The sequence below is a fragment of the Poecilia formosa genome, unplaced genomic scaffold (genome assembly GCF_000485575.1).
Source record: "Poecilia formosa unplaced genomic scaffold, Poecilia_formosa-5.1.2 Scaffold136, whole genome shotgun sequence".
Lineage (NCBI taxonomy): Eukaryota > Metazoa > Chordata > Actinopteri > Cyprinodontiformes > Poeciliidae > Poecilia > Poecilia formosa.
Window position 1 is genome coordinate 572,743 of NW_006800075.1, and position 19,290 is coordinate 592,032.

The following is a 19,290-nucleotide window of genomic DNA, read 5'->3' on the forward strand; positions in this document are numbered from 1 at the left end:
CTGCTTGTTCACAGTCCACATGGTTGTCCAGGAACCACGACTCCACCCGAGACGTAAAACAACAAAAAATAAACACATCAACAAAATAACTTCCAAATCAACATCAAAGTAACAACCACAACCTTAAAGAACATTTCATGATAGATGTAACAATTATGAATTATCAACTCAAAGGACATTGTTGCTTTGACTCACTCAGCCAGTACTCAGATTCAGCCATTCTCCTGGGCAATCTGCTCTGCCTGATTCCAGTTCCTGAAGTTCTGATGGGAATATACAGTAATAGAAATGAGTTATGTTTAGGATTATATAAATTTATTGACCAGGGTTTTCATGCAAGAGAAAGAACTAGGAACTAACATCTTCATTTTAACAACAAAAAAAAGAAAAAGGAGAAAAAGAGATCCCATATTTGAGACAGCCGATCTGTCACTGCGTCCTGACAGTAATATCCTCCTCTACAGTATTGCTCCCTTGGCTGTGATGTGATAACCCAATCGGTTTCTAAGCCAGACGTGGTATATCACAGAGCAGAGATGGAAACAGCACTCGTTTAGCGAGCTCGCCTTTTACTGACTGAATTTTCAGACGTGAAGGCACTACTATCGGAACGTTATATACACCGAAATGCATTTACATACATTTCCAACTCTGGACATCTACATCTATACACTGCATATGAGTTTTTAGTTAATCCACCTGTCGGTTATTAAGAAGGAATGCCTTCATGCAGGATGTTTGCAATATAAATTGTGTGTGTGTGTGTGTGTGTGTGTGCGTGTGTGTGTGCAGTGTCTGAGTGGAGCTGATAGCAGAACTGCATGGTGGGCTAAAAATGAGGTGCAGGGGAATTGCAGTGTGCTATCTCCAGCAGAATGACAGGGCTGCCATGATTGAGGCTTGCAACACCAGGATTTAGATACACCAGCATTTTTCTCTGTTTCATTCTCTCCGGCCGGCCGGCCGGCCCAGCCCCTCGATCTGCCACTCCCATACCTCGAGCCGTCTTGCTATCCCTCCATTTCTCCCATCTCAATGAGTGCCTCCATTCCCCGCTTCTCTTTTCAAATCCCTCCTGTGCATTTCTCTCTTTTCTCTCCCTTGCTTCTTTCCACCCTGCTCCCTCTATCAGGTGCTGTATAATGAAGGCTCCCCTGATGTGCTCCCAGCCTCCATCCGCCATTTTGATTCAGTACAGCTGTCCATGATAATGTACTGTTCACTCAATCACTCTTTCTCTCTCTTCTCCTCCTTCACCATCTCTCTTTCTCTGAAAGACACATGCACACTCTTGTATTTCATTTTTTTTTTTTTTTTTTGCTGGAGCCCCCTGTGACACAGGGTTGCCATGGAGAAACCAAATTACTCTGTGAAACATTGAGGAGGAGACCCATGAGATGAGACAAAGCCGTAAATGACACACACATGCACACACACAATACGTGCACCAGCATACAGGAAAATCCGTGTGATGTGTGTTTGATTATTTGAGGGGAGGTACAGTTGCAGCTGGTCCCTCAGAGCAGCAGAGATCCGATCAGCTTTTCCGTCTCTCCCTGCCTCCCCTGTCTCCCCACAGATTGCCTTATTCATAAGAGCAGCAGCTTTCAAGGTCTAACGCCAATCATCTTTAAATTTCTGCTTATTCCCGCTCCTCCTCTAGCCTTGATTGTTCAGATCTTACTTCTTTTGAACACTGTTCATGTATATTTTCAGATGCATTTCATAGATTCACATTTTTTTCCTTCTTCTTTCTTTCATCCTCGCCTCTTATAGTTTATGGCTGCACGGTCATTAGATCTATACTTCAATTTCAGTTTTATTCTGTCCAGCCTTCCTGTTATCTGCTGAAAGTCTCACTCTTTTTTACGCATGTCATTGTAAGTGCAGTTTTCTTTCATATAGCTTCCAACATGGGCTTCCTCTGACTTAATTTGAAAAACCAAAATAATTAACCTTATATGTCTTCTTCCTTCAGTAACTCCACATACACCAAAGAATATTGAAAATAGTAAAATGTTTCGGATACGTTGTCACAAGACAGAGCAGTTCCAGATGAAAAACAGCAGATTTTAATTTCTAAGTACTGAATTTTTAGGTTATTCAGTCAGGGCATTTTACTGCATAGTCCACCTCCTTCTTGCTTAGCTGAGTGGCAAAACATTGAAGGTGGCAACTATTGTTAGCAGTTGGATAAGGGGTAATTAAATATTTACAACTGTTTGACTCAAAAGGGATTCTTGTGACCGACAAAAAGATTATTCTGAATACAAAATCACAGTAAAGCAGAGACAAGAGTTGCCTTTCATTTATGCATTACTTATTTCTACAGTGAAAATTTTGCAAAACAAAGTCTGGGCCCATTTAAATTCCTGGCTATGCATATGGACTCAAAACAGGAAGTATGATCAATCTCAAGTAAGTCAAGAACCTGAGTGGACACTTTAGCTGCATCTTTGTACAGTTCTCTGCTGGCATTTTCTGTGAAGATGAAATTATATATTTTAATTCATGGTGCTGCCTCTGATACCCTATATATGATGTCAGTGCAGATGTGGATAAATATCTGGAGGGCAGAGATGCACATTAAAAAGCAAAATATGTAAAGTTAGATCACATCTTGTGTAGGTTTTAACTGCAGAATGTGAATGATAGCTGTTGTGCAGTACAAGCACATTATTTAGGTTCTGTAAGATCAAAATGTTGGTCGATAAAAGGCACATAAGGATGCAAAAATAAAGAAGTTTAACCCTCCAGTCTAACAGATTAATCAAGCCAAATTTGCAGTACCGTAATTCCACCACACTTTGTGCCATCTGAAAGATTCCTGAAAGGGGAGACGTTGCACTTTCCAGCCAATATCAAGGTTATTACGGTAATTTCACCTCCACCGTAGCAGGAAGTGAAATTAATCTGAGGGGTGCTCTTTTAATAGACGGTAAACTGTGAAAATAACTTGCTAGATATTGAAAGTTCCAGTTGTTATGGATAAATGGGGAAATATATTTACTCACAAGACATTTAGAAAACTGCATACAATTAAAATAAGCAAAAATATCCAGGTGGAGATTTGAAACATAGGTCTAAGAAGGTTAATGAGGCAAAGGGGGGCAAATGAAAACTGAAACCAGAGTCCAAAAATCAGAGTCTAGGAACCAAAATCTAACACATGAAAAAAAATAACAAAGAGCAGGTTAAATCCGAATCCAAAACAAGAACTAGCAGAGACAGACTCACCCAAAGAGGGATATATACTGAGGAGAGGTGATCAGTGAAACATTACACAGGTGGAGACTAATCAACCAGAGTGAGGGCAGCTGATTGAGAAAAGCAGATAGCAGAGACAGAGGGAATGTAATGGAATAAGTGGCTGAACAGAAATGATCAATCACGAAACAGAACACAATTAGAGTGACCAAAGGAGACAAAGAAACTATGAAGCAGGAGAGAAAGACAACAGGAAGTAAAGAAGAGGCAGAACAGGAAGGACATGGTGTGAAAACAGCTGAAGCAGCGCCACAGAGTTTTTCTCCTTGAGCTTTGGTTTTTAAGAAACAGAAAATTCATTTCTCATTTTGTAGCACAGGTTTTTATTTTTTGAACATCACTTTTAAAGATTTTCACTAAAACTAAACCAAAAAACATGCTAAAAACTGATTTATTTGTTTGTACGGTTATTCTATACCAGCTTAACAGCAAATAATGTTTGACGTTTTCTAAAAGACGAATTGGTTGTTGTTTTTTTCACTTCATCTTTAAAATCAACCAGCTAAGCCTCCTGGAGACAGGAATCCAGTTTGAGGGTTGGATTCTGTTCTGTTGTTTGTTCAACTGAATCTAATCAGACTGTATTGTTGAGATGGTTTCTGAGAGGCAAAGCCAGGCGAATAAAGGCCAGACAGACCTCAGACCACTTTTACCACAATTAAATTCAACAGAAATTTATAGCTTGCGATGGTACTTGAAACAGGCACACAGTGCCCTCCACAAATATTCATACCTCTTTAACATCGAAGACAAATGCTACAGGACAGAGTTTAGGATGCCCACATGAGAAAGAGGAGAAAGATGAAGATTAAAATAGTCGTTGCAATACTTACAAATATTCTCATATAGCAAGATTTTCTAATTTCATGTAGCCCTAATATTCTCTGATCTAAATTATTTTGGTTGTATTTAACTGATATCTTTGTTGGTCAGATAGTAACGAAGCCTGAATATTAGTGATATTAAACCAAAACTGGTTTAGTTTCACCATTTTCCAGACTTAATAGATGTTTCATCTATTAGACTTCAGCCGCAGTCTCAAGTCTTTTTCAGAATTATTCACTCCTCTCACAAAGATGATCACAAATATGATTCATTGAACTTTGGAGGACAAAGTTTAAGAAAAAGAAATACTTTTGCACATCATTACATTTTGGAAATTGAGTTTCTTCTTCGTCTCCTCAGTTTATCGTTAATGTCAGGTGATTGTTGAGCGTCTCCGTGTCGGGGCCATGGTACTCCTCCGTCGTGCAACTCCCTGGCGTTAATCGACAGTGCTTTCCACAGGATGAAGTGTGACATGCGGTGTGTATGTCAGTGTCTGCTTCAGTGTTTACTCTGAGCTAATACTGACTCACTCCATTAATCTGAGCTACAACAGATCCACTCCAACCTGCCCACTTGAGGGAGATGAAGGGGCGGGAGCTGTTGCAGATGCACGCTCAACACATGGTCTCCGTCGCATTCGCGTAACCCCACGTATGCCTTTCTTTCTGATTTGCACGCGAGATGCAACAGAGCGACCGTTCGCGGGCCGGGACGTCCAAATCGATGCGGAGATGCTTTATGTTCTCCTGTCTGCTCTAATGACGTGTCTGTAAATTAACAACAGAATAGCGGAGCAGCGCTCTGAAACCTAATGGCACCTCTGTAAATTACCGCTGAATGCTGCTGGACGCCTGTGTGTGTTCTCATTGTAAACACACCGCCATCCCCTTTTCCCTCCTTTCTTTGTTGGCACCTCATCTACATTTGTCTGAGGTTGTGTGGTTGTGTGACTGTGTTAACACTGTTGCTTGTTGTTTCAGTCTGAGTGTGTGTTTTTTGTGTGTGCCGATCTCTCTCTCTCCCTTCCCCTTGCTCTTTCAGTAAAGACTAGCCCGAGGCCCTGAGTTGGTAATAGCTTTTCTGACAACTATACACCAATATTTACTGAGGCCAGCACCCACCCACACCCACACATATTTAATGCACATATAAAATAGTATGTAGTTTCCCGTGCACACTTTCACATGCCTAAATGCAGAGCTGCACACAGTGTTTCTTTCTGCAGGCGCACACACACAGTCTTAATTAACATGCTGGGAGGGAAGGAGTCACACACCAGAGGAACTCTCACACATGCTGGCAAACAACGTGTTGTTTCTCACTCGTATATTGGCATTCACACTCTGGGTTGTTGTTTTTTTCATGCAGCAGGACCACAGAAAGACAATTTGCCACAATTTGGCCCTTGAATTGTGATATATTCTCACTTTTTCCTCCTCATTATTCTCTTTGCGTTACATTCACTCGAGTGCGGCCAATTCCATCCTAGCGCTCCTCTCCCTTCCTCTCGCCACCTTAATAACCTATTACACTTCAGTCTATTCATTATGTGGCAATCCTTTCTACCCCTGGACTCTACGGCGGTTCCCTTGCCAAGTGTCTGTCTTTCTGCGGCTTCACCTGGTCTGCGTTAAACTGCTCCTCTCTTCTCCTCGTTATGGCGAACTACAAGATGGTGGTTGTGCCCGGAGAAAAGAGCAGAAAAGAAAAGGAAAAAAAAGAGGCCAACAAGATGTGTGGAGAGGAATGGTGGCATGAGGCCAGGAGGGAGGTGTGAGAGATACTGCGATGCAGAGGAAGAGTGATGCTTTGGTGGAGGAGAGATAATGTCATTTCTTACTTGTTTATGCGATCGTTTTTGTTTTATTGTTCTCGCTTGCATGTTTTTGTTTTTGTTTTTTTCTCTGCTTGCTTTGCATTGATGTGTGAGTAGGTGTAAGAGCAGATAAGTAAATGTGAGCTTAAGTATGATGGATTGTGAAACCTTGGTTTCGTGTCCTTGGAGGTCACAGAGGGTGTTCAAGGTAAGTTTCCATTGGCCGAATGCCTGGTTCTCTGAATTTCACAGCAGCTTGCAAAATGATTCATACTCCTTAAACTTTTTTTCACACTGTCATGTTTGAACCAAAATTTTTGGTCTACATTGTTGTGATTTTATGCGACAGACTAACACAAAGGAGGGGATAGAAAATGATACGTGGGTTTCAAAATGTTGCATAAATAAAAAAAGTGGAGAATGTATATTTGCATTCAGCCCCTCTGAATTAATACAGTAAAATCAGCTCAAATATGCACAATTAGACATTAAAATTTTAGCTCCATACACTTTGATGCCTCCACCACTGTGTTTTCTTTTAGCAAAGACGTATTCTGGGTGCTTTGCATGTTCAGCGTTCGTACTAGACCTTAAAATCCTTGAAAATGCTTGAATTTCAATTAGGCGTTTTCAAGGTTTGGAAAGTGCTTGATATTCAAACTTTAGCAGTTTTGTAATTAAGTGCAATCTAGCATTTGATTAAAAGCCTAAATTTGGAAAACATTACTAGCAAATGAAACCAGATATTTTCATAGACTTAATAAAAAGAAACGTTTTTTTTCTCACTGACTAAACTTTTCTTGTTTAAGGTCGGTTAAAATTACCAACATTATTTAAATTGCTAAATGCCAGAAAGCTTAGCAAGAACATTTTCTAGAATTTTTTTTTCTTTGTATATTGTGTTTAAGCATTAAATTTGAGCAGGAAGGTCTTTAACCTTAACATGATTTATTTAGGCTGTTTTAATGTATAGAATATTTATTACAATAAATTTCTCAATGACTTATTGAGCTGTGTAATTGAAACAAATGTTGTACATTACATGTTAAACAATGTTACTGAAATTGGACAGCTTTTTGTAAAATTTGTGACATGAGGATCTTCTTTTTTCACTAATGTGAAGTTAGTTGGTTGTGTTGGGTTTTAATAAGTAGGACCACACCTTTCAGATCTTTATTTGGAAGAAAAGAGGACAACCATGTATCATTTCCCCTTTACTTAGCAATCCTGCACTGCCTTGTGTTGGTGCACCACATAAAATCGAAGCAGAATGCACCACAATTTGGGTTGTGTGACGAAATGTGAAAAAGTTCAAGGGCTATGAATATATTTGCAAGGGACCATAATTGGCTTTGGCTGCCATGAAGCTTGCAGGCTGCTCTTCTCCATTTCCATCGGCAATTTTTCCCAACCTTATCGAATTCCTCCAAACCTCGACTGCTGCCGCACAAAGTTACACCAAAAAATTGTGTCTTTTTCCGAACATCGAGAAATGAGCCATGTTGTCAAACAAGACCACATCACTTTCGACTGCCAGCACAGCTGTTCTCTCAAAAGAGAGCGTGGCAGGTTTCATAACGAGTTTGGAACGCTCTACTCTCACGACTGTCTCTCTCATATCCACACTGTTTAATCTCTAACCCACATGACTGATCAAAGCTTGTTTACCCACCACTCCATGGTGCGATTAGAGGTACTGAAGGAAGTGTTTCTTCCAACTGCTGGCATCAGTGAGGCTTTGCTTGACAATAACAACATTTTCAGCATCTTAAGGAATATGTTTTTGTACTGAGCATTGGAATCAAATTTAACCAGCCAGCTGAGATTTGTTTTACTCGACTGGCTCTGATGAACACCCACCATTTTCTTTCCCTGAGCGGTTTATGAAGAGCAGTGTGGGAAGAGGCATTATAGCTGAGATAATGTGCTAATCATTAGAGTAATGTTCAACAACCCTGTAACATTTACAAATGTATTTGTTCTTTTTTTCTCCCCCCCCCTGCTTGCCTCTCTTTATAGCTCGTGAGGAGTATGTTGCCACCTTTAAGGGCTCTGAGTACTTCTGCTACGACTTGTCGCCCAACCCCATCCAGTCCAGCAGCGACGAAATCACGCTGTCCTTCAAGACGCTGCAGCGCAACGGCCTGATGCTGCACACGGGCAAGTCAGCCGACTACGTGAACCTGGCACTAAAGAACGGTGCCGTGTCCCTTGTCATTAATCTCGGCTCTGGGGCCTTCGAAGCCCTGGTGGAGCCCGTCAACGGCAAGTTCAACGACAACGCCTGGCACGACGTGAAAGTCACCCGCAACCTGAGACAGGTAACCAGACTACAACAGGTAGAGAGAGGAGTGAGCGGCCGAGCGGAAAGGAGAAGCAATAATAAAGAGTTAAACTAACACAGGGACAAAAAAAGAAAAGACAGGAAGTACATCAGAATATAGAGCCAGCATTTACATAAATCTATACTGGTGTAAAAAATTATTATATGTTAATTATTCCCCATAATATTTTTCATTAAGTGATTCCCTGGTGATCAGCCCTGGAATCATAGCTATAAAATGTTTACTATGTAACAACTTCACAATTAACTGAGAATTTCTTCTTTATATCTTCACTTAAGCTTGATTTCTCTCCAGAATAGATGGTCTTGTGAGTAATACTACTTGGCACTCTCTTTTTTCCCAATGCCTTTTTAATGACAAGATGTGGGTCATATATATTTATATATAGAATTTATTTTTTATCTCACAAATATGTCATTTTTCGTCAACTATTTTCCCACCTGAAACAACAGAAATATGGAGCATTTAGAAAACAGCAGGACCACATTTTTTGGTGTCTGATATCAAATTAAATTCACACGACAAGCAAAAATATTTTATAGGTGATCACTGTTTTGTGAAGCTTTTCTTCCTACATTTTCTGCTACTTACCCTGACTAGAAATGTTTCACTAATCTTGTTCTCAGTATGTGTTTCACACAGGAAGCTAATTAAAGGTGCGCCACCTCCTACCCTAATTTTCATGAACTAATCACCTGCTTCTGTGTTAATAAAAACCCGGTGGAAATGTAATAACACTTCATAGATTCATAAAACACTGTTGGCATTAATGATGTTTATGATTTGTTTAGACTGGAAGAGTTTTTGTCTTATTAGCTGTTAGTGTTAGCATCTGGGAGAAACTAATCTAGAATTGAATTAAATAAAGACTAAGATAATTTTATGCTAACTTTTAAACTGTCTCTTTAACATTTATAGTTTCTGACTCCATAGTGATTGAAAAATTAGAAAATAGTCATTTTAACTCTGCTATTGTGGTAGCAGAGTTAGCTATGAAGGCTCATCTGGCTATTCAGCAATCACTTACATTTGCATTTACAAAGCTTCCAACTCTGTTAGATAATTTATTAGACAACATTTTGGTGGTAGATGGAAACAACATGAAATAGTATTGCCACTGGCTAACTGTTGCTAACGGCTAAAGTTAGCAACTGCTCTGCAGTTTCTTCTCTGCGCAAAGTTAATTGGCTGTTTTAGCTCTTTATCATCTTTAGACTCATTTAAAAGCAGTCAGATTAATCAACCCTTTATTGAATCATTAAACACAACCAAATTTGAGATTTAGAAAAACTTTATTCTACTTTTCAATGGTTGTTTTGTTTTGGATTAGCATAGAATTAGAGAGAGTGAAAGTGCAATGAAGTAGTCAAACCTAGTATGAAAGATTCTGCTCTAATAACAGATGGTGTGATTTTTAAAGCCTTTTACTTTATTAGTGAATAATAAACACATAAATATGTATATTTTCCCAAAATATTGCTGAAGTCTCACCTGGTTATGCTCTCATAACCCTAACATTGTGCAACATTATGAGCTGTATGCATTGTTACACCCCTACAAATTAATAAGCTACAGTTTTAAATTATCAAAATGGATTTTGAACTGAGACAACTGAGTAAATTACAAATTTTTAGCTTGGTTTTGGCTTTTCACGATGGTTTTACTTTTTAAAAAGTCTTTTTATGTAGCTGAATGAAGCATGAAAATGTCACCTCAGGCTATTTAAAATTGGTTTAAACCATGAATGACCATTTTCTGAAACCAAAGCTCTATCGTCACTAAATTCAAAATGAAAATACTGATCTAAAAAAATAAAATCCTGAATGTATTTTTTTGTATTTAAGCAATGCATCGCAGATTGAACTGACGAATGTGTTTAGTTTTAGTGTATTTGACTTTGGTGAACCGCATAGCCTGCTGCAGATGAAGGGCAGACTGTAGTCCGCAGGAAGAAAATAATCAATGTAGAAGCTGCCGTCAGCGCACTGTTGTTCAGCTGCAGCGATGCTGTGGTAGTAAGAAAACACCTGAGGTTTCGGTCTTAGTTTACAGTGGGTTAACCACCAGGCCAGCTCTGCTTTCAGCTCTAGGTGAGTGCTTTCCCAGTCGAGTGTGTGCTTGTGAGCGAGTGTGTAAATGAACAAATAAAGCGAGAGAGTGAACTAGAAAAACACTGAGGATCCACCGGCACTCAGGTGCTCCTTCCTACTTCCTGCCTCGACCGTTTGCCTGTCTGTACTACTAACTTGACTACTAACTGAACTAACCTGCTAGTGAAACTAACCACCATCCATGGAATGATTCATTCTACTAACCTAACCTGTGCCCTTCTCCTAGCAAAACCACTCCAACCAACCTACTAATCTCACCAGAGGCCTTCTAGCTTTTTCCTTTTTTTTGTTCCCGGAGTTGTTCTGTTCACAGTTTTTTGCCTTCCTTTCTCCCCCTCTCCTACAAAGCACTCAGGCATTGGACACGCTATGGTAAACAAACTCCATTGTTCGGTAGATATCATTCTAATTGTTTCTTAGTTTGGGTTTTCCCCGTGTCTATTTCCTTTTGAATCATAGACATCAAAAATAAACCAATAAAAGGATAAATGCGGTTGGTAATCTCTTACGCTTAAATAGCCCCTCTCCCCTTCTCCTTGCCAACCACGTTTTTATAACAAAATCCCTTTCCTCCCCTATTTCTATGATTTTTTTTTCACTCCATCACTTTGTGACTGACTTGTAGGCGTGCACAGATTGGCTCATCTCTCACATGCACGCAAATGTCAAGCCCCACCCTCCCTGCATGTCCTGATTAAGAAATCCTTCTCTGATTATTCCACAAATTGATTGAGAGGTTCCCCCTTCCCTCCTTTCTTTTATCCTCCTTTTGAATTTTTCGTCCTACGATCTGTCATGCATGTTCCTCATGGTGCCTCTGAGTCATGCAGTTCTTTGTTTTTTTATCTGCTGTGTCCTCTTTGCTAGTGGTTGCATGCAGAGAGAGGAGCAGGCTGCATGTCTTTTTGCTATTTATATATATATATCCGTGTGTGTGCGTGTGTGTGTGTGTGTGTGTGGAATGAGCCTTCGCCCTGCTAACACCTGTATGTACATCAATACGTGTGTTTTCTTCTGTGTGTCATCTCATTCTGACTCGCTGATCCAACAAACCCCCCTCAGACCACAAACTAACACCATCATCACAACTCACACAGCAACATGACATCATCACACCTACTAACAGCATCAAAAATCATTAACCCTGATCTCAGTAACCCACCACAAGTAACACCACTTTGCTTGCCAGCAGTGCTGCAACTAACAACTACTAACCAGTAAATAGCACTAACACCTGCTGTGTAGCACGAAGACGCCTGTGAATACCTAACTAACAGCTGCCTGGCTGGGCAAAATTTGCCTGGCGATGCTAACACTGTATCTTAGTGGGAAAGTAATGTGCTAGCAAGCTTTATAGCCAGTTTAACATGGTCAGTAATGTACTGCAGAAAATCTGAGTGATAAAACTAATTGCAACTTGCATGTGACAGCATTAGATCTCTGTGACAGCTAAAAGCCCCTATAGAGGCCATTAGGCAGCAGAGTGAGCTAATTTAATTACAGGAGAACTAGAGTCTCTGTAGGTAAACCATTTAGGGGAAATGTTGTTTGTATACTAGTAAGTAAATCCTGCTGCATTTTCTCTACCTAAGCTGTACAGCAGCTTAGAAGCTAATCATAAGAAAACCTTCATTAGTAAAGAGAGAAGAATATTTACTCTGGTTCTGCATAAAGCAGGACGGATTAGTTTGTTATATAATGTCAGTAATTTGCAGTTGAAGTTAATGAAAAACGTTGAGGGTACAAATTCAGTATCGGGTGCGCCAACGCTTTGAGTTTCAGCAAGTCCAAGTTAATCACACACAGAGTCACCATGCTGAATAATGGACTGACTGCTATCTCCAGTCTGAGGATGCCAGACCACATGGAGAAATATGGCACAAACACTATGGTAGTTCCAGCATCACCACAATCAGATCTGCTCAGTTAAACGTCACAGTCAGCACTGATCCAAATGCATTAAATCAAATCCCACCAGAAGCACAACCATCCCTTCTCCAAAACCAATCCGGGCTTTTCCAAACAGAAGGCACATACATTTGGTTACTACAGTAACGGGGGCTAATTTGGCTGGTCAGCGCCTAGCTAGCGCTTAGCGCTGCCTTTGGTGTGAGTATATAGCGTGTCCTTTCCCTGTGCTTTGTTGTGTAGGTGACGATCTCTGTGGACGGGATCCTGACCACGACGGGCTACACGCAGGAGGACTACACCATGCTGGGCTCTGATGACTTCTTCTACGTGGGAGGAAGTCCCAGCACAGCGGACCTTCCTGGTTCTCCTGTCAGCAACAACTTCATGGGTTGTCTCAAAGAGGTGCGATGCATGCTTAATGGTGTAAATACACACTCAAATTGTGATTGAAAACTGTGATAGTGGTGAAAAGATGTGGCTCAAAACATTTCACACCTCTGGCAGATTTTAGTTTACTGAATTACTTAGAAACTGAACATTTAAAAAAAAAGTATCTCATGGTTTTCTGTAAAAATGCTTTAAAAAAAATCCTTCCAAAAGACTGCAAAAACACGAGACTGGGGCGCCAATCTACTAAACATAAAAGCAAACATATAGAGTCAGAGAAAACTAGATCAATGCATAATAATGTGTTGGAATGGCCTAGTCAAAGTTCAGATCTAAATCTACTTGAGAACCTCTGGGAGAATTATAAATTTAAGTTCACTGTTGCTCCCAACCCAATTTGACAATGATGGAAAGACAGATGGATAGTAAAAATGAATGAAGAGGAGCAATTACTCCCAATATATGTGCAAATATTCCCATTACTAAAATAACATTTAATTCATGTCCCTTCATCTTTACAGTTATTGGCTGTTTTATATTGGTCCATCATAAAAGGCCATTAAAATGCAGTGAAGTTTGTGTTTGTAACAAAACATTATGTGAGAAAGTTCTAAAATATGAATAGTTTTGCAAGGCGCTGTATTCTTCTTTATTCCCTTCATTAAAAGTCAGTAAACTATAACTTCTCAGCATAGCTTGTCTTATTTTATGCTTTCATCCTGCACAAATTTAAGTTTTCATAAAATAGACCTTTTTCTTATGCTTTGTTTCCTTCTACTGCTCTCCCCCTTCCTCTCTCTCTCTCTCTGTCACGCAACACAAACATTTCACACACATTATCTTTTAATACGCACACACTGAAATTCTTCCATTTGGCAGACTCACACAAACAGTCCCAGACACACACAACCCATCCAGCATCAGACAGAATCAGTGATGAGTGTCGTTGAGGGAGAAGATACAGCACTAAGCTCTAACATGCTAATTAGCTACGCCACAGAGACGCTCCATCCATCCGCTCTGCTTGAAATGGGCCACAACGCCGCAGCAGCAACGACTAGCATGACACACCGACGAGAACACACAAACGCCAATACATGTAGTCTTTTGCACAAATTTGCCCAGAAATGCAGAGAAAATTAAAACGATCAAACCAAAATGAGTGCACCTTTGAGTGCAAACCACTTTTCTCATACATCGTCTTGCTTATGTAACACACAACCTGACTGAGTTTCCCTTTCACTCACAGGATTCACACAGAGGCATAAACAAACAACCCAACAAGCCGACAGATGATGTGCCAAACAGAGAGCTATCTGTATCGGCGCTGAATGCTCTCTGTGTTGCTTCATTAAGACTGATGGTGTTTAAACAAGACCGCCACAGTCAAAGTGAACCCTCCACTACCAAATTTGCATATTTAATACAATGATATGATAATCCATGTGAGCAAATTAAGATGTATGCAGCAAATCACACGCGTGAACAATCGCGGCTATAACAATTTTAAGCATTCGATGCGCCGCAGGCTCATTCTTCCGCACAAACACGCTCCCACATGCTAACACCACTTTGCAGAAGTTATTATTTTCAAGAGTCACCTTAGTATCACTGCAAACACACCCAAATGCCCCTGACGAGCAGTAAATGAGAAAACAGCGGTGGAAAGTCCGTGTTGTTGCTCAAAGGTCATATGAGAAGATCTGGTTTATTAAAGAGGAGCTTGTGTGAGCTTGTCCCTGTCAGCATCAGAATGCTCAGCACAGGCACACTCTTTACACTCACGCGGCTCAGCGATAATGCAGACTGTGTCGTAGAAGGGGGAACGACAGAAAAGCAAAAGCAAAGAGGATAAAATTGAAAAACCTCTTATGAAAGTGGCAGGGTCAGGATGTTTCAGAGGATTCATCTGAAAGAAGCTCAGCGTGCTCTTAAGGTTGCTGCGTTTGAATGGAAATGCTAAAAAACATTTGAACTGGAGAAAAATGTGGCGATAGTAAAGGAATGCAGCGAAGCTTTGAGGTTTTCACATTTTCTTGTTTCACAATCACATATATTCTATTTAAATGAGTTTTTACGTAATAGCGTAAAATGATACATGGTTTTCAAATGTTTTCACCCTCTTTTACTCTGATACTGTGAAATAAAATCCATTTAACTTCAAAAATCAGAGTAAGTGCAGCTGTAGGCCTCAGAGATTTGACAGGGAGCATCAGAAAAGAAACAGCATCATGAAACTCAAGGAAGACAGAGTTGATTCAGACATAAACATATCCCTGTTTTTATAGTGGCCCAGTCAAAGTCCAGACGAAAAACATGTAGGAATATGTAGGACGTCTTGAAAATGTATGTTAACAGGCACCTTTTCTCCAATCTGACGAAGTTATTTTATAAAGCAGAATGAACTCAAAAGTCAGTTTCTACGTGTAAAAAGCTGGTAGAGGCTGAAGAAACGTCTCTCTTTTCACAAATACACTGAGCCCCATTGAAAACCTCATGGTTATTCCACCAAAGATGGATTTCTGAACTTTCCCCGAGTTAAAACATTGGCATTGTTGTTGGTAAATTAATATAAACTAGTTTTATTTGCATTATTTGAGATCTGAAAGCACTGCATCTTTTTTGTTTTTTTTTGACCATTTCTCATTTTCTGCAAATAAATACAAAAGTTTTACTTGGAATTTCGGAGACATGTCAAAACAATGTTCATTTTACTGAAACATTAAATAAACATTCGAAGTGGTCTCAATTTTTTTATTTCAGATTTATGCTCAATTGTGTGTTGGGTTATCATAAAATCCTGACATTATACACACACGTACATTTTTATGTTTTATGTATGACTTACTTCTTTCTCACTTCATTCACTACTAAGACCATTTTTAAAATCTCGTTTTTCCATTTTCTTTCTGTGAAGGTGGTGTACAAGAACAACGATGTACGGTTGGAGCTTTCCAGACTGGCCAAGCAGGGCGACCCAAAGATGAAGGTATTCTCTTTTAGCTACATTAAACGATGCATTATCCTCTTACACACTGAACATGTGCACTTTTTTTGTCTCATAACCCCCTGCCACGTCCCATGAGTCTTTAACTGTAAGGAATTCAACTAAATGGGATTACATTTGTTAAAGGCACTCAACCTCTTTGGTCTTTTACTCTGTTCACAGCTGGGAGCTGGCTTCATTTCAGCCTCAGACTACAAAGGAGCCGTTTTTGGCCTTGATTTTTAGTGCTAAATGTCTCAAACCTTTTTACATCTTAGTTTTTCTGCAACCTTCACAGGTCAGTGGTGTGGTGTCCTTTAAGTGCGAGAGCGTGGCAACACTGGATCCAGTGACGTTTGACACCCCAGAGTCATTCGTGGCTTTGAGCAAGTGGATGGCGAAGAAGGCGGGATCCATTTCGTTTGACTTCAGGACCACAGAGCCGAACGGGCTGATGCTTTTCAGCCATGGAAAACCCAGACAACAGCAGCGCAAAGACCCCCGCACCCCTCCTACCGTCAAGGTGAAGCTAACAGAGCACCACCACCAACTTTAAGCTAAAACAGATTAAAACCATGAATAGCTAATCAAAAGACGATGCTTGAATTTAATTGCTCGCCAATCAAAGTGAAAACCTTTGTGCTTTATGTTGAACATCAGTTATTTTTTTTCCGTCTAGTTAAAAAATTTGAGATTGAGCCCTCAGAAATATTTCTTTAATCATTTTTTGTATGTGAACTGAGTTCTGATTTTTTAAAGACATCGATAGTTTTTAGGTTTTAAAATGACAACTTCTAGAAAACCGTGAACTCTCATTCATATTTATTTTTTAAACATATATGCAGGCAGAGATACAGTTTCCTCCACATTGGCAAATATGCTAAAAGAAAACTTAAAATACATTAATCTTTTTCTAAAGCATCCACCTTGGAAAATGTAAAAAAAAAAATAAATCTATGTTAGGGAATCACACTTCTACAATTCCTCCAAATATAACTGAATGATATTATTGCAGTGATTATTACACACAGTGTAGTATTGGCCTTGTTTCATAATTTTCTCTAGGTTTGTAGAGGATGTGTCCACAGGGAAACTGTCCATGCAGCTATTTTCTCCATGTATAGATTAAAACATGGCCGTATTACAACGTTTCTGCATCAAAAATTCTTCCTTTTTCATCTTTTCACAAGCTTTTAAACTCTGTTCATTATCAAAATTAGATGTGTTAGATATTGTGAATGTTATTTATAAATATGTAACTTTTGAAAGACATTTTGCGTGTGAGACGACTGGGTTACAAAATATAGATTTTTTTAAAGTTGTCTGTGTGTTTTCAACTGAATTAGGATTATTTTTGCACCTCTGAATCCACAAATTACATTTGGTTTTCTCAATCAGGTCAGATGTTTATTCTAATCCAATCTTCTGACTAAATTGATGACATTTTGTGATATTATCAGTTAATTTCCGTTACTATTTCTCATCCAAAAAAGGTTTTAGGATTAAAAAATTTGTTTTCTATCAGAATATATTAATTAAACGATACAAACTTGGATTTCTGTAAATTGAATAAAAAACACTGATAAGGGTAAGTACATGTAAATTGAACATTATGTCTTCATCTCTCCTCCTGCTCGTCAATCATTGATCCCAGATTATCGGAAAATCAATCCACATGTGAGAACAAGTTGTGCATTTTGATGCTCATGTTGCATCCAGAGGTCAGAAAGTTGACCTGGTTGAGCAAAACCAATGTGATTTTTTTGATTCAGCGCATCAAAATGACCCTAAATCAGTTGAAAAACTCAGACAGTTTTTTGGCCAGTGCTATCAGTTTAGACTTTAGCAGTTTAGACTTTTTGCTCATACATGCAGCAGCGCTTTACATATTCATTAATTCTGCTGTTTTCCCAGAATGTTGACAGTTTTTATGTTAATTGTACAGGTGGATTTTTTTGCCATTGAAATGCTGGACGGTCACCTGTACCTGCTGCTGGACATGGGATCTGGGACCACAAAGACCAAGGCCATCGACAGAAAGGTCAATGACGGGGAATGGTATCACGTTGACTTCCAGAGAGACGGACGCTCAGGTAAACTTTCTCTGAAAGGTGACGTAAGCATCAAAACAATTCCCACGTTTTAATCACTCATGGCTCCTAAATGCACCTGAAGCTTTTGCAGGCATTTTATTCAAGACAGTGACCGCATTTGACCTAAAACAGTATTTTATTTTATTTTATTTTACTTTAAAGTATTGATTTATATCATATCATATTCATTCATACCCTGGTGATGAAAATACTGCTGATTAATGAAGTATATATTTCACTTGTTTGATGTCAGAACAGCTAAATAGTTTTCTGTTTATCTTGGACGATGACATTACAACAGGTGCAAGATTTGATCTGATCAGCTTAGATTTGTAGACTTAAGGTCAGAAAAACAACTTTTAACTCATTTTGACTAAGTCTGATGCATTTGAGCTTTATTGCATTCTAGCCTTTAACAAACCGTTTTAGTTTTTTTTTTTTTTTTTAGGAGAAATTTGATTTAAAAAAAATAGATGAGCTCAAAAGAGCTCAGATCAGCAGCGTTATGCCTTTTGTGATGTCACCACATTGACTTTTTAACATTTCTCCACTAAATTGTAAAATAAATTAATACAAGCCACCCATGATAACTTTCTACAGATAAAACACCATATCAAACATAAATGTGGCTAATTTTAAAGAAAAGTCTTGCTGGTAACTTTAATTTATTTCTTTAAGTGTTCTTTAAGAGAGCCTTGGAAAAACCGAAGGTTTATTTTAATCAGCTTGTTTATATGTTCTGCGCAGCCTTGCACTTGTGTAGCTATTGTTCTACCTCTGTGTTAATTATAGACTAAAAGCCTTCAGTAGAGGCTGCCAGTGTTCTTGACAGGGGTCTTGTTTGAATGTTGTAACTGAATAAATGTCTGAAAATAAGGGAATTAATGATTTATTGGTGGCACAATATTGAATGTAGCACTTTTAGCCCAGCTGGAGTTGGCAAATATAAAGAAAAAGCAAAAACGAAAACAAATAGTCGCTGTCTGTTGTAGCGCCATCACTTCATCTTAGCATGGGCTTATTTAAATGGTTTTATGTGCTCCAAAAATACAACATTATTAACAGAAATATGCAACTCATCTTCTATTATTACTCTGTTCTGCCACAGAAATGGAAAAAGTCTCCCATCTGGGGTGAGCGAAAACATTCGAATGCATCTCTGACCCTTTTTGTTTACTTCAATTGACAAGATTAATTAGTTTTAGGCTTTAGAAAAAAACATAAAAAATGTTTAGAGCAATTAAAATCAAAGAATTATCAACTACAACCACTGTCGTGGAAATGTTTAGGTTAAAAACTGAGATTTCAGTAGTTAACTAAAGTGCTAAATCACAGACTAGAGCAAAAAAAGGAAAATCAAACAAAAAATAGTTCAGCAAATATTTGTTTTTAAGCACTTTAACAGTTGTTGAATTGCACTGTATACTTAATAAACTATTGTAGGGCTGAAGCGAGTAATCGGATTAATTGTGATGAATCAAATATTGAAATAATTGTTAACCAATTTAGAAATAGATTAATTGTTAACTGGAGTGTACAGATTCAA

General features: G+C 38.9%; 1 protein-coding gene across 9 annotated transcripts in view; it reads left to right on the forward strand.

Annotated features, from left to right (window-relative positions):
- Window positions 1-19,290, forward strand: part of nrxn1a (neurexin 1a) — an 84,828-nt gene that overhangs the window by 21,423 nt on the left and 44,115 nt on the right. For 8 of the 9 annotated variants that reach the window (XM_016676587.1, XM_016676592.1, XM_016676590.1 and 5 more), the window contains 6 exons: window positions 7,931-8,232; window positions 10,716-10,739; window positions 12,519-12,680; window positions 15,583-15,654; window positions 15,950-16,174; window positions 17,597-17,744. In XM_016676587.1, the coding sequence (XP_016532073.1) occupies window positions 7,931-8,232; window positions 10,716-10,739; window positions 12,519-12,680; window positions 15,583-15,654; window positions 15,950-16,174; window positions 17,597-17,744 (933 nt within the window). The remainder of the gene's footprint in view (window positions 1-7,930; window positions 8,233-10,715; window positions 10,740-12,518; window positions 12,681-15,582; window positions 15,655-15,949; window positions 16,175-17,596; window positions 17,745-19,290) is intronic. The other variant, XM_016676589.1, reaches the window with a different exon arrangement.